Source organism: Hyperolius riggenbachi, chromosome 10 (genome assembly GCF_040937935.1).
Source record: "Hyperolius riggenbachi isolate aHypRig1 chromosome 10, aHypRig1.pri, whole genome shotgun sequence".
Lineage (NCBI taxonomy): Eukaryota > Metazoa > Chordata > Amphibia > Anura > Hyperoliidae > Hyperolius > Hyperolius riggenbachi.
In genome coordinates this window covers 262,382,821-262,398,791 of record NC_090655.1, presented here as the reverse complement: position 1 = coordinate 262,398,791, position 15,971 = coordinate 262,382,821, and the positions used below count along the sequence as shown (strand labels likewise).

At 45.5% G+C, this 15,971-nt stretch overlaps 1 protein-coding gene across 1 annotated transcript in view; it reads right to left on the bottom strand.

Annotated features, from left to right (window-relative positions):
• Positions 1 to 15,971, bottom strand: part of LOC137535379 (zinc finger protein 585A-like) — a 133,577-nt gene that overhangs the window by 73,049 nt on the left and 44,557 nt on the right. The window contains exon 3 of the mRNA XM_068257209.1: positions 2,663 to 3,877. Within this exon, the coding sequence (XP_068113310.1) occupies positions 2,663 to 3,877 (1,215 nt within the window). The remainder of the gene's footprint in view (positions 1 to 2,662; positions 3,878 to 15,971) is intronic.

Genomic DNA, 15,971 nt, shown 5'->3' with positions numbered 1-15,971 from the left:
ACCTAGCACTCCTCTATGGGCAAATCCCCGCTTACCTGAGCTACTCAAAATGGAAGATAGTCATTTCTGGACTCATCATGGGATCAAATATCTTAATCATCTTTTTGTAGAGGGTGAATTTAAATCTTTTACCATCCTTAAATCTGAATGTGGTATTCCACGTCACTCTCTATTCCGCTACTTTCAACTCCGTGATGCTATACGGGCTCAGATGGGCACATCGGGCATCCGCATTATACCCTCCGAGTTAGAACTACTCGTATTAAAGAAAGACACTGCCAAACAAATATCCAGCTACTATTCAGCACTATCACAAAAAATGGGTTTCCAAAGATTTGAGATGGCCAAATCAAAATGGCAGACGGACATCTGCGAACTCACAGCAGCAGACTGGGCTGAAGTAGAAGGGCATTATATGTCCAGCGTGATTAGCGCCAATGATAAATTAATCCAGATCAAATGGCTATACCAAATATACTATACTCCTTTAAAACTCTCTAAAATGGGACGGGATATCAGTTCGAGGTGTAATAAATGCGGATGTCCGGAGGCAGACTTTATCCACTGTGTCTGGAGCTGTGTTCTTATTCAGAAATTCTGGAATAACGTGGCACAGCTTCTTGCCCAAATCCTGCAAAGACCCGTTGATATCTCATTTAAAGCATCCATGCTGAGTATAATTGATAATGTAACATGCGGTAAATATAAGCAATTATTTCTCAGGATAGCCTTCTTCTATGCTAGGAAATGCATCTTATTTAAATGGAAGTCTGCCGTTGCTCCATCACTGGAGGACTTTAAAAACCTAATTAATCAAAATCTGCCCTTATATTGTCTTACTTATCAGACCAGGGGCCATCCAAAAAAATTTGATAAAGTATGGGGCAGCTGGGTTAAGAATGGTGCTTCTGTTGTCTCCAACCTGGATATTACAGTCAGTGTATCAGACCTATATCTATAATTCTCAATCCTCTAAGAGTGTCTAACCGTAGTGGGTAATTTAACATGTCTGGTTTTTCTTATGATGTAGCTGTTTGTGATAAATGAGCCTAAATGGCGAAAAGTGTACTGTGATGTATTGTATGGGCCCTGGGGTCTCTCTTAGTGGGAGGGAAAGGGTGGGATTTGGGATGGGAATGTTGTTATGTTTGGTATGCACAAAACTTTAATAAAAATTCTCTTTTAAAAAAAAAAACATGTCTCCACTTTCATACAGATTTACATCATAGTAGTAAGGAAGAAAGTAATAGCAGAAGGGGTAACTGATGGCCTAACAGCTGTTTCGCGAGACTCTGAGGAAGCGGGCTGCTTATCCCACAAAACGGCTGTTAGGCCATCAGTTACCCCCTCTGCTATTGCTGTCTGTATGTGATCCTGCTGGAATAAAGTTGTAAGCAAACGCTTTGGTGCACAGTGCTTTCTTCTTTACTACTACGCCCTTCAGTAGCCGCTGGGATCCCCAGACTCAGGTTCACCCGGGCAGGCAGCAGGACTCCCATCGCTCACCCTCTGGCCTCCCCGGCAGGCCAGGAATTACGTCTGTCTGTCCAGGGGACAGGGAGAACACTGAAGTAGGTAGTAGGAGGTGGCGTTTAAATTTGTTCTGTTTTTCCTGTCCCAGGGATGAGCGGGGTAATCTCCTGGTGGACCTGTTGTGGAGGCAAGTATAATTCAGTGTTTCTAGATAATAATAATAATAATAATCTGAACATTTGTATAGCGCTTTTCTCCTGTCGGACTCAAAGCGCTCAAGAGCTGCAGCCACTGGGACGCACTCAAGAGGCCACCCTGCAGTGTTAAGGAGTCTTGCCTTGAACTCCCTACTGAATAGGTACTTGACCTAGCCAGGATTCGAACCCTGGTCTCCCATGTCAAAGGCAGAGCCCTTAACCAGTACACTAGATGTGTGTCTGGATTGTCAGAGAAATGAGGGAATTATTTCCATGGTTACTGACTGTCCTGACATAATGCATTATTAGACAAGACAAGACAAGACAAATAACATTTATATCACGCTTTTCTCCTGGCAGACTCAAAGCGCCAGAGCAGCAGCCACTAGGGCGCGCTCTATAGGCAGTAGCAGTGTTAGGGAGACTTGCCAAAGGTCTCCTACTGAATAGGTGCTGGCTTACTGAACAGGCAGAGCCGAGATTCGAACCCAGGTCTCCTGCGTCAGAGGCAGAGCCCTTAACCATTACACTATTCAGCCACTACTATTATACTAGCTGTGCAGCCAGTATACACATGGCTTCCATATTACTGCTCACATTTGTGTTGCTGTTGATGTGAGCCACACTTTGATCAGGCAGAGTTTCCCCAAATGACACCAGTTGCCCCACTTTGTGCTGCGGTAATTATCACCCTTGCCAGATCTGTCATTTCACTTCTCACTCCCTGCCTGATATTCCTGAAGTATGGGGGCAACTTCCTGCTCTTGTGAATGTGAATACTTGTTTAGCATAATTGCACTTGGCATAGTTGTTTACTAGAGGGATATTTTAGCTAATTTTCCCTTCAGTCTCCCCTCCCCCCCAAACATCACTCACATTCTTATAGTCCCTCCCCCAAATATTGGCATCGTGTGATCTACACTGTGCCCAACTGGGGCATATTTCTTAGTCAACTCAATAAATCTTTTGAATATCTAATGTTTATCACTCACCAATGCTCATCCCTGTAATAATGTCTTCCTCCTTAGATGCTCTCATCATGTCACCCTCCTCCTTTATGTGATCACTCCTCACATATGTCTCCTCTTCTTCCTCTTTTGTTGTCCTCATCATGTCACCCTCCTCCATAGACTGATCTCTCCTCACATATGTCTCTTCTTCTTCATTTTTAATTGTCCCCATCATGTCACCCGCCTTCAAAGACTGCTGATTACTCCTCACTTCCGTATCTTCTTCCCCTTTAATTGTCCCCATCATGTCATTTTTCTCTGAATATTGCTGATCACTCCTCACATTCATGTCTACTTCATCTTTTATTGTACCCATGTCCTCCTCCTCCATCGACTGCTGATCACTCCTCACATATGTCTCTTGTTCCTCCTTAATTGTCCCCATCATGTCTCCCTCCTCCACAGTCTGCTGATCACTCCTCACATACGTCTCTTTTTCCTCTTTAATTGTCCTCATCGTATCATCCTCAGCCTTAATAGACTGCTGGTCACTCTTCACACATGTCTCTTCTTCTTCTTTAATTTTCCTTATCATGTCACCCTTCTCCATAGACTGCTGATCACTCCTCATATATGTCTCTTCCTCCTCCTTTTTAATTGTCCCCATCACGTCACCTGCCTCCATAGACTGCTGATCACTCCTCACGAACATCTCTTCTTCTTCTTCTTTAATTGTCCTCATCATGTCACACTCCTCCATAGACTGCTGATCACTCCTCACATACTTCTCTTTTCCTTTAATTGTCCCCATCATGTCACACTCCTCCATGGACTGCTGATCACTTCTCACACATGCCTGTTCTTCCTCTTTAACTGTTCTTATCATATCACCCTCCTCCATAGACTGCTGATCACTCCTCACATACATCTCTTCTTCTTCCTCTTTAACTGTTCTTATCATATCACCCTCCTCCATAGACTGCTGATCACTCCTCACATATGTCTCTTTTTCTTCCTCTTTAATTGTCCGCATCATGTCACCCTCCTCTGCAGACTGCTGATCACTCCTCACATATGTCTCTTCTTCTTCCTCTTTAATTGTCCGCATCATTTCACCCTCCTCCATAGACTGCTGATCACTCCTCACATATGTCTCTTCTTCTTCTTCCTCTTTATTTGTCTTCCTCATGTCACCCTCCTCCATAGACTGCTGATCACTCCTCACATACGTCTCTTGTTTGAGCTCAGATCTCGGTTCTGAAAAGAAAAACACATGATTGTAAGATATCAGCAGTAATAAACAGAGCATAGAAAAGAACATAATTTGCTAGGGGTGATAATCTCCCATAAGCTGTGGTCTCCTGCACATTCAGTACCACAGTCCTCTCTTCCAGTGTGCCTTGCTCATCATCTGGTGCTTCTCTCCTCCTCTCCATACACACATTCCTGGGAGGTTACAGCAGTGCCGGCAGCGGTAGATGGATGAGGATGTGAGGAGAGAACAGCTGGAGACAGAGGAAGATAGAAGCAGAGGCCTGCAGCTTATTAGCTATACATTATCATTACTTATGGCTCTGGCACCTGATGAACTAGGCAGATGGGACTGCAGCTCTATATCCTGACCATACCTGAGCCGGCCCTGGATTTATAGCATAAGAAGTAATATAAATCCAGAGATAAGGTAATACAGAGAGTGTGCATACGTGTGAGGCACCAGCTGGAGGTGGTAGCTGCTCCACGAGGATCTTATGGGATCAGTATTCCATGGCATACAAGATCGGCCAGTCACAGCTCCACCCCACACTGTTCACAGATTATATTCTTCTCTAAGGCCTTGATTCATAAAAGCAGTGCGATAAAAAAATATGGGAGGGAAAATAATGCATTCTGTATTTTAGACCTTTGTGTGCTAATTCAGAAAGATTTTCACAGCTGCCTTTGAACTTCGATAAATTACCACAGCCCATTGAGCGGTAGAGCAGAAGTGTGGCAATATCTCTCTTTTGTTACAAGCTATAATTACGGCTCCCTGCACAGATGACTCACACAGACTTTGGCTCCCTGCACAGATGACTCACAGACAGCTCCCTGCACAAATTACTCACAGATGGCTCCCTGCACAGATGACTCACACAGACTTTCCCTGCACAGATGACTCACACAGACTTTCCCTGCACAGATGACTCACACAGACTTTCCCTGCACAGATGACTCACACAGACTTTCCCTGCACAGATGACTCACACAGACTTTCCCTGCACAGATGACTCACACAGATTTTCCCTGCACAGATGACTCACACAGACTTTCCTTGCACAGATGACTCACACAGACTTTCCCTACACAGATGACTCACACAGACTTTGCCTGCACAGATGACTCACACAGACTTTGCCTGCACAGATGACTCACACAGACTTTCCCTGCACAGATGACTCACACAGACTTCAGCTCCCTGCTCAGACTTTTGGCTCCCTGCACTGTGCATTGTTAAGACCTCACCAGAGGTGTCGGTAATTATCGTCTGGCTTACCGCTTGTTGAAGGCTTTATGAATTGACATTTTCTGACAATTTACTGACATGTGTTGGAGGTAACTACAGCCAAGTCGGTAATTTTCCTCACTGCTCAGTAATTTCAGTTTTTTATGCGGTAACAGCCTTTATGAATTGACACTTTGCCAAGTGCTCGGGAAAGTCTGCTGTTTTCAGCATCACCGCATGCGGTAATGCTTTATGAATTGAGGCCATATGTCTCCATCCCTAAGGAGCAATTATCTAACCTAACCCACCACATAGATACTTTGTACCATTCTCAGGAATAAAGGCCTACTACCCTAAAAATACAATTATACTACTCCCTGCAAGTTCTTTCCTTAAAGGACAACTGTAGCAAGAGGAATATGGAGGCTGACATATTTATTTCATTTTAAACAATACCAGTTGCCTGGCTTTCCTGCTGATCCTCTAATCCTTTTAGCCGTATACCCTGAACAAGCATGCAGCAGATCAGGTATTTCTGACATTATTATGAAATCTGACAAGATTAGCTGCATGCTTGTTTCTGGTATTATTCAAACACTACTGCAGCCAAATATATCAGCAGGGCTGCCAGGCAACTGGCATTATTTTAAGGGAAATAAATATGGCAGCCTCCATATTCTTCTCACTACAGTTGTCCTTTTACTGCTTCCAGTCCAGGCTAGGCGAAATCTATGCCGTTTATGTCCACTTATCCCTGCCAAGAAATCTCACCCTGCAGTACAAGCTCTCCAATCTATTCAGGAATCTCTGTGCTGTTATTATGTTCTCTAAGTCCCCAGGCTCTTTTCTATACCATCGCCAAGGACAGTGAGAGAAGGGAAGCTTGTCGTCTTCCCTCCCGCCTTCCTGCTTCTCACTTATTGGCTGAGCAGACTGCAGTGTGAAGCTGCCTAGCTGAAACATGATCCTCTGCTCACTCGTGTTTACAAGAAAGGCTGAGGTGACTTAGCGATATGAAGAGAAAAGAAAAACAAGTTAACGGAAGAAATTACGGTACATCAGGATTTAGCCTCAAACTGTAGGAAAAATTACATTGTCTCCACCAGGAACGGAATTCTCTTCATTTACTATATAACATTCACTGAAATTAAAATGGGGACAGTACAATAGTAGAGCAAGTATTTATCTACTTATATATGTGTTTTTTTCCCTGGCATAGTATGGCTAATCCTCCTGCTTTAAAGTGAACCCGAGGTGAAAATAAACTGATTAGATAAACAATTATATTTATCCTCCTACTCCCAAAAATGACTTTTTTTTTAGACATCCCAGGTTTTTATTTTATATTTAGACATTTAGAAAGTAGATTGAATGTTTTGTTGTCTCTGCTCAGTTGCAGTCTATTAAGTGTCCCTAAATGAAAATACATGAACTACTATTGACCCTTTCTCTCCCTCTGCTCTCAAAAATACTGTATGTAGAAAAATGTATTTTGCCAGGAAAACATTTATGGCTGTGATTTGCTTATCAGTGATGTTTACTATATTCCTGACAAGGTGCTGACAAGACAAAAGCTGCCACTTCCATCCTTAAAAATTAACTCTTTCAGGCAGCAAAATAAAACAAGTAAAACACCCCGGTTATTAATATGTTTAGTACTGTACATACACATGTGTATCTCATTATGTCATATGTCGCCTTGAGTACACTTTAAGGGCAAGAGGCGTAGAGTAAAGAAGTGGTTCAAGTAAATCTGTAATTAAAAAAGTGCCCCTGGAGGTACCTACCTCCAGAGGGGGAAGGGTTGTGGGTGTGGCCTGGTGATGGTACAGCTAGTACTAGAGGAGGAGGTGGTGGGTGTGGCCTGGTGCTGGTAGGGCTGGTAGTAGAGGAGAGGGTTGTGCCCTGGTGCTGGTACAGCTAGTACTAGAGAAGGAGGTGGTGGGTGTGGCCTGGTGCTTGTACAGCTAGTACTAGAGAAGGTGGTAGTGGGTGTGGCCTGGTGCTGGTAGAACTGGTAGTAGAAGAGGAGGTGGTGGGTGTGGCCTAGTGCTGGTAGAGCTGGTAGTAGAGGAGGAGGTGGTGGGTGTGGCCTGATGCTGGTAGAGTTGGTAGTAGAGGAGGAGGTGGTGGGTGTGGCCAGGTGCTGGTAGTAGAGGAGGAGGTGGTGGGTGTGGCCTAGTGCTGGTGGAGCTAATAGTAGAGTAGGAGGCGGTGGGTGTGGCCTGGTGTTGGTAGAGCTGGTAGTAGAGGAGGAGGTGGTGGGTGTGGCCTGGTGCTGGTAGAGTTGGTAGCAGAGGAGGAGGTGGTGGGTGTGGCCTGGTGCTGGTGGAGCAGGTAGTAGAGGAGGAGGTGGTGGGTGTGGCCTGGTGTTGGTAGAGCTGTTAGTAGAGGAGGAGGTGGTGGGTGTGGCCTGGTGCTGGGACCCCCAAAGATCTCGTCAGCCGCTTGCTGCTTCCCACTCTGGCAGAATTAGCCGAGCCTGATCGGATCCTCTCTACTGCATAGGCACAAATGTCTCGCACCTGCACAGTAGAGCAGACCCAATAAGGCTCAGATTTCCCTATGCTTCCATGTCACAAACACTTGGGTAGATGTCCCGCCCACTTCTACCCCATAAGACCTTGGTGGTGGATGTGGCCTGGTGCTGGTAGAGTTGGTAGCAGAGGAGGAGGTGGTGGGTGTGGCCTGGTGCTGGTGGAGCAGGTAGTAGAGGAGGAGGTGGTGGGTGTGGCCTGGTGTTGGTAGAGCTGTTAGTAGAGGAGGAGGTGGTGGGTGTGGCCTGGTGCTGGGACCTCCAAAGATCTCGTCAGCCGCTTGCTGCTTCCCACTCTGGCAGAATTAGCCGAGCCTGATCGGATCCTCTCTACTGCATAGGCACAAATGTCTCGCACCTGCACAGTAGAGCAGACCCAATAAGGCTCAGATTTCCCTATGCTTCCATGTCACAAACACTTGGGTAGATGTCCCGCCCACTTCTACCCCATAAGACCTTGTAATTATAAATCCTAATCGTTCCAGCTTCCCCCCCCCCCCCAGTCTTTTTTTTGTCCTCCACCTCACCTCACCTCACAGGACCATCGCTAGAGGGGCACGATTTGCCTATCAATTTTTAATTTTATACGCCCTACCTGGCTACTTAAATAGCAGCCGTATTTATTTTTGTTATTATGCATGACCTTTTAAGCTATAAATTAGCATGGGTCCCCCTCGTATCTGCTGGTCTCGGAGGGCGGCTTTCCGCAGCGGTAGTCTAAAGGCATCTTATGCTGCGTATCATGTGCCGACTTTGCTTTGTGTAAGCATTAAATATGCCACTGTATCTGCGCGGTGGGAGTTTAATACCTTTTCCTTCCTCTGCATTAGTTCCGGGTAATGCGTATCTCGTCCAGCCGGATTTGGAGCGCATCCGTCACTTCCACTCGCGCACTTCCGCCCAGCGATCCCCTATTCGGATTGGGTTCCGGGCGTTTTCTGAATGGGCGGAGCAGCGCGTTGCCTCTCTCCGATTGGCTCCCTGTTCGAGAGCAGTGGCAGGGGGTGGAGCTACACTTGGTGCAGGCATTTAATGCCGTTCGGGATGGCGTCCGGCGGCCATAGCGTGGTATCTGTGCGTTACCACATTGCCTTTGCCAAATTTTCTGTAGTTACCTGGCAGTACAGTATGGATGTTGACCCCGGGCTTGATGCTCCCAGCGAGACTGGTCCAGATATAGCACCTCCGGATGCTCCCAGACAGAGTAAGTGCAAATTTTGATTATAAACTGTCATAAGTAACTTATAGTTATTGCTTGAGGTAGCTATCCATATCAGGGGGGCTTATTATCTTTCTTTCTTCATTCCGTCAGCCACTTCTGCTGCTTCTATTCCTCCCACTGCGCCACCAGTAGACCAGCGTCGGGTTGAAAGGTATGGGCAACAAGGTAGGTTCTTACCCGATTCCTATGTTTCGCTCAGGAGCTGAACAATTGTTTAGTCCTAGGAAACATCGGAAGAAAAAGAGTAATCGCTCGAGGTCAAGATCTCGAAGAAAAAGCCCTACTCCTAGATACAGGAGCAGATCAAGATCTCCACCTCGCTATAAAAAATGTTGGGCTTGCCACAGAAAAGCTCTTCCTGATCTGCGGAAGATGTTTCAGTGAAATGGCTAGAGACAGAGAACAAACTCCCATGGACATTTCACAGATGATTACACAGGCAGTTCAAGACTCCATGAAGGAGTATTTAGCAACATTGCCCAGAATACCTTCGCAATCAGTCGAACAGAACCAAACACAAACAGCGACAGAACCCAACGACATCGCTGGCGGTTTCGATTTCGCACTGGTACAACCGTATATTCAATCTATGCGAGAAGCAATAGAATGGGACGCTGAGGATACAGAAGAGCCGTCCACCAGTGGCACTAAGCATAAAGAATACTTTACACACTTAAAGAAGAAGACAACCACTTTTCCAGTGATGAATGAAATCGCGGATATAATCAAGGAAGAAGAATGGGAAAAGCTAGACTAAAGAGCACCTATAAACAATAGAATCTTAAAATTATACCCACTCAAAGCGGAGGAAACTAAATCCTTAGATAACCCACCAATTGTGGATGCCTCAGTAGTACGCCTTGCAAGACCAATGACGTTACCGAGGGAAAACGCCACATCATTCAGAGATGTATTGGAAAAGAGAATGGATGCGGAATTAAAGAAAATTTATACAATTACTGGTAACGCACTCAAACCAGCTATTGCTTTAACGTCCATTTCTAGAGCATTGAGAGCTTGGACATCGAATATAGAGGAAGCACTAAGAGTGGGAACAGACAGGGATGCGATAATAGCCGCATTAGATGACTTCAACCTCACGGCTGACTTCGTTGGAGAGATCGCAGTAGATGTAATCAGATGCAGCTCCAGAGCAATGGCTTCCTCCGCCGTCACCAAACGGGCTTTATGGCTAAAATCCTGGGCAGCCGATCCCGCATCAAAACAGGATTAGTGCAGGATACCATATGATGGCACTAATCTCTTCGGCAGAGAAATGGATGACGCGATTAAAAGAGTAACCGGCGGAAGGTCGGGGTTAATACCACAAGACAGGAAACCAAGAAAACCTTTTAATCAACAGACTAACCGCCTGCAACAAGCTAGATACAGAAATGCAAGATCCTATCGACCTGGCAAGGAGTTCAAAAGAAGTTGGCAAAGTTCGCAATCTAATTTACGTCTGAACAAACAGAGAACAACCACTTCCTAAACAACACAACAGAAGCCCTTTTGACGGGAAACCCGTCCAAGCTTACCCAGTCGGAGGGAAAGTTTGTCACTTCAGGCAAGTTTGGGCAGAATACATAAAGAACCAATGGGTATTAAAGACAATCTCTCGGGGTCATCGATGGAGCTTTACATCGGCGGCCCGACACTGTTTCCAGATTACGAACATTCCAACACAAGTAGACAAGAGATTGATCCTGGAACAATACATCCAAGAACTGATAATGAAAGAACCAATAATACCAGTACCTATGAAAGAAAGGAGCAAGGGGGTATATTCCCCATTATTTTTCGTGTTAAAAAAAACGGGACAATGGCGTCCAGTGTTGGATCTCAGGAAACTGAACAAAAGAATCAGACTCATGAGATTCAAGATGAAGACCCTAGAATCAATTCGTCAAGCCATAAGGAAGTCAGACTGGATGCTTTCTGTGGACCTCGAGGACGCATACTTGCATATCCCAGTACACTCGAGGTCCCAGAAGTATCTAAGATTTGCGATTGCGGAAGACCACTTCCAGTTTACCTGCCTACCTTTCGGAATCTCCACAGCGCCAAGGACGTTCTCCAAGGTCTACAGGCTGTGGTATCATTATTACGAGAGAAAGGACTAAGGTTGTATCATTACCTAGACAACCTACTCCTTCTAGCGTCAGACAGACAAACGCTGTTGCAACACAGAAAGATACTAATAGAAACATTAATACATTTCGGATGGAAAATAAACTATCGCGAGAGCCAGCTGAAACCTACGCAAACAATGATCTTCCTAGGAGCCTTATTCGATACAGTCCAAAACTCACTAGCCTTACCACTACAGAAGGCACAGAACCTAATATAGAGGGTCTAACTAACACTGACCAGGTCGAGGATGCGAGCACGACAATGCCTCAGTTTGATAGGCTTGATGACATTTACCATACCAATGGTGCGCTGGGCACACTGGCACATGAGGCCATTACAATGGGGGTTTCTAAACCAGTGGAACAAAAAATCGTTCAATCAACAGATCATACTTACACCACTCATGAAAAACAGCCTAACATGGTGGACGTCAAAGGACAACCTCAGCAAGTATCATTTAATTCAGGACAATGTAATGACCATCATTACCTCGGATGCCAGTCAAAGAGGATGGGGAGCCCACTGCGAGGGCCGGTACGCTCAGGGTCAGTGGACTCACTCAACCTATCGGATACCAGCAAACACCCTAGAGCTGAGAGCAGCATATCATGCACTTATCAGTTTCCAGCACTTATTACAGGGGAAAACTGTACTCATGAAGATGGACAACAAAACCGCAGTATCCTACATAAAGAGACAAGGCAGCACCAGGAGTATGTCATTGCTGCAGGAAGCAGCAGCAGTCTTTCAGTTCTCAGAGACGAACCTGTGGAACATCAAAGCCTTATATATACCGGGCAAACAGAACCAAACAGCAGACTATCTGAGCAGACGGGAATTCAACAACAACGAATGGAGTTTATCCCAGGAGACGTTCCAATGGATCACGGAAAACACACCTGTTCAGAAAAGCCTATAATTTGCTATAGGCAGCACTGAAGGCACACTGGCTCACCCACTAATCCTTGTGTTTCCTTCCCTTTTGTTTCCTCCCCACTACCCTCTAGATTGTAAGCTCGCAAGGGCAGGGACCTCCTCCTAGTGTTTCTCATACTGCTGTAATTTTAACATATGTATATGTACCAACTACATATCAACGATGTATGTATCTGTATTTATTCTATTCAATGTCATGACTGTACAGTGTCTTGTATTTCTTATGTATATTTGTTCCCCATTATTTGTTTGTACTATGTACAGCGCTACGGAAGATGTTGGCGCTATATAAATAAAAAATAATAATAATAATAATAATAATGGATCTGCAGCCAATTTGGTATGCCGGAGGTGGATCTCATGGCTACCCCGGAGAATACGAAATGCAGGACTTTCTACTCCAGGTTCCAATGCTAGCAGTCGGCAGGAGTGGATGTGCTGTCCATCCCATGGAATTTTTCCGATAGCATATGTTTATCCTCCGACACCTATAATCCGGCCTCTACTTCTCAGGCTTTACCAAGAAAAAGTGACGATTATAGCAGTTATTCCATACTGGCCGAAACGACCGTGGTTCCCCCTCCTGTGGGAATTGAAATTACAGTTTCCAGTTCCTCTCCCATACCACAAACACCTGCTGACTCAAGGTACATCATCAGAATCCAGAGAAATTGAGACTCATGGTATGGGTGTTGAAAGGGAAAGGCTAAAACAATCCGGGTGTTCAGAAGAAGTAATACAAACACTATTAAGTGCTAGAAAACCAACTACGAATGTCACATATAGTAGAGTATGGAAAAGATTCCAACTCTTCGCTAATGAAAGACAGTTTGACCCTCTAAAACCGGAACCAAATTCAGTCCTGGATATCCTACAGAATGGCCTTTCAAAGGGACTCGGTTACCATACCGTGAAGAGTCACATATCAGCTCTTACAGCTCTCACTGGAATTTCCTGGTCTACTCACCCACTAATAAAGCAATTTACCAAGGGGGTACTAAAACTGAGACCGCCAATAAAGAACTTATTCCCTAAATGGGATTTACCTCTTGTATTGGAGGCACTTACAAAACAACCATTTCACCCAGCACAACAGTGTAGCGTGTGGCATCTGACTCCTAAAACGGTTTTCCTAGTAGCGATTTCCTCGGCTAGGAGAGTTTCAGAAATCCAGGTCCTAGGTTCAAAGGAACCATATCTCTCCTTTTTCCTAGATAGAGTGGTATTGAGACCAATACAGGAATTTATCCCAAAGGTGACTTCAACTTTCCACCTCAATCAGGACTGGACTCTACCTTCCTTTACAATTGAGGATTCCAATGAGCCACACCCCCTGGATGTGGTTCAAGCACTCAAAACTTACTTAGAAATAACGTCACAATTCAGGGCCACAGAGAGATTGTGGGTTATACCATCTGGCTACAGAAAGGGGCAGGCAGCCACGGCCAGAACCATAGCCTCATGGCTAGTTAAAACTATCCAAACTGCCTATAAAATTCTCAAATTGGAACCACCGGAACAAATCAGAGCCCATTCCACACGTGGAATGGCTACTTCATGGGCAGCCTATAATAAGGTTCCTGCAGACAAAATATGCCAAGCTGCGAATTGGTCGAACATTCATACATTTATGCGCCACTACAGAGTTGATGTGGCGGCGCAATCCTCACTGGTATTTGGGAAAGCTGTACTGACTACTACAAATTCCTAAATTAAAAATTGTATATTCTGCAAATATTGTGCCTTCCCTTCATTCTTCCTAGTTAGATCCCAAGTGTTTGTGACATGGAAGCATAGGGAAAACGGAAAATTGTTACTTACCTATCGGTAATTCTCCGTTCCCGATGCTTACATGTCACAACACTAGCCCTCCCTTCTATGTTCGCCTCGGTGAGCTGGAGGCGGACGTAGACTGGGGGGGGCGTGAACGATTAGAATCTATAATTACAAGGTCCTATGGGGTAGAAGTGGGCGGGACATCTACCCAAGTGTTTGTGACATGTAAGCATTGGGAAAGGAAAATTACCGATAGGTACATAACAATTTTCCGTTATTTCTGCTGAAGCCAGGAGCCACTAACGCACATGCGCGCAGCAGCAACTAGGATTGTTATTGTTTTTTCCCCCCAGCGCTGTATCGGGGACACTCAGGAGGACAGAGGAAGCCTTATTAAGATCCAGAGGCTTCACCCTCCCGAGGTAAGTATCCCCCCCCCCAGGGTTTTTTTTTACTACCTACAGGTTTACTTTATAGATGTATGTCCCTGGATTCCTGCTCACAGCCTTCATATCACTAAACATTCACCTATTACCTGGTATAAAATTCCAATCAGACAGCTCTCAGCGCTAGTCTAGTTTAGGGGACTCAGCAGGAAACCTCATAGAGAAATTCTGCTAACTTATTTTGGGTGGACAGCACTCTCTCAAACTGCTAGGTTTCAGATAGGTTGTGGTAAAGTATGCCCACACTATTCAGCCAATCACAATGCTTTGTGCTGTAGAGGCTGCTGTGATTGGATAACGGCTCCCTATGAGGTTTCATGCTAGGTCCCCCAAACTAGACTAGCACCCAGCTCTCAGCCATATAACCTGTGTCACTTTAGCCATTCATAACATAGCAATGTAGCTCAAGGGGTCATCTTGTCAATTTCATTATCTGGGAGACTTAAGGCCCATACACGTCTGATTTTTGCGAACGACGGGTCGTTTGAACGTCCCGTCGTTCGCCCGCTAAATCGGGCGTGTGTACAGACTGTTGTTCGCGTGATAGGACTGAGTTTGAGCAATCCGCCCTGCAATTACTTCAAGGGGGATGATCAGGATAGTGACAGGGGTACTATGACCTACTCTGTAACAAAGTATGTCCACCCCGACCTCCACTCTGCTCAATATACAACAACAATCACACAATTACCTCTTCCAACAACGTCTCCTCTCCACGTTCTGCACCTTCTCATCCTACTGTGTTACATCATTTCCTGTCTTTGGCTTCATTTCTTCCTATCTGTGCGTTTCACCTAGGAGGTGTGATGTCGCCATCTTGTGTTAATTAGGGTAACTGCAACCTCTGTTAGTGGAATCTCCTGCACTCAGCCATCTAATGCAATTAATATTACAATTTTCTTTTTCACTGAATAACATTTTCATCTACAGTTGCATCCCATTCCATAATGAATAATAATAATAATAATTATAATGAGGAGGAGGAAGAGGATTCCATTTTTATTTATTTTTAGAATATTAGTTTGACTTATGACAACAGAAACGGCAGAAAAAAAGTCTGACGCTAAATAGCGGACAGCGGAAACATTCCACCAATGCAGCAGCACCTGAGACTGTGGAGGTTGTGTTGGCAGCCAGTGTCTGGGAGAACTGAAGCAGCATGAATTGGCATCTGTCTGTGACATCCGTGGAGGGAAGCTGGTAGCTGTTAGTGACCCACCTTATTCATTTTTGGAAAATGAGATTGACATTATCTGGTCAAAGTGGTGATTCAGTAGTCTGTGTCCACACCCCCAGCAACACTGAAGAGTCCTCAGATAGATCACTGGATGCCGGGCAAGAAGGAACTTGAATAGCATTCTGTGCCAATTGTGGGCAGATGTCAGGACCATTCACCCAAAACCATGGCCGTTTCTAGGGCCGTGCAGCCCGGCTCGGACTGAGCCACCGAACCACCGATGGTCCCATCGGTGGGCCCCAGAGCTAAGAGGGAGGGGGGCACAGCTTGGAAGGGGGGAAATTGGGCACAGAGCGGCGGGGAGGGGGGGAAGCCCCCCCCCCTCACCTAGGGGCCCCCCCTTCCGCGCACCCCCCTCCTCCAGAAGTGCAGCCAGCAGCAAGTGGAGAATAGCTACAGAGCTTCAGATGATGCTAGCTCCGCTCCGCATGCTTCTGCTGCCCTGCTGGTCTCTGTCTCCTACAGTGACGCTGTCCAATCATGCTCTCGCAGCACTTCCTGCGAGAGCGTGATTGGACAGCGTCACTACAGGAGACAGAGACCAGCAGGGCAGCAGCAGCGGCATGCGGAGTAGAGATGCGAA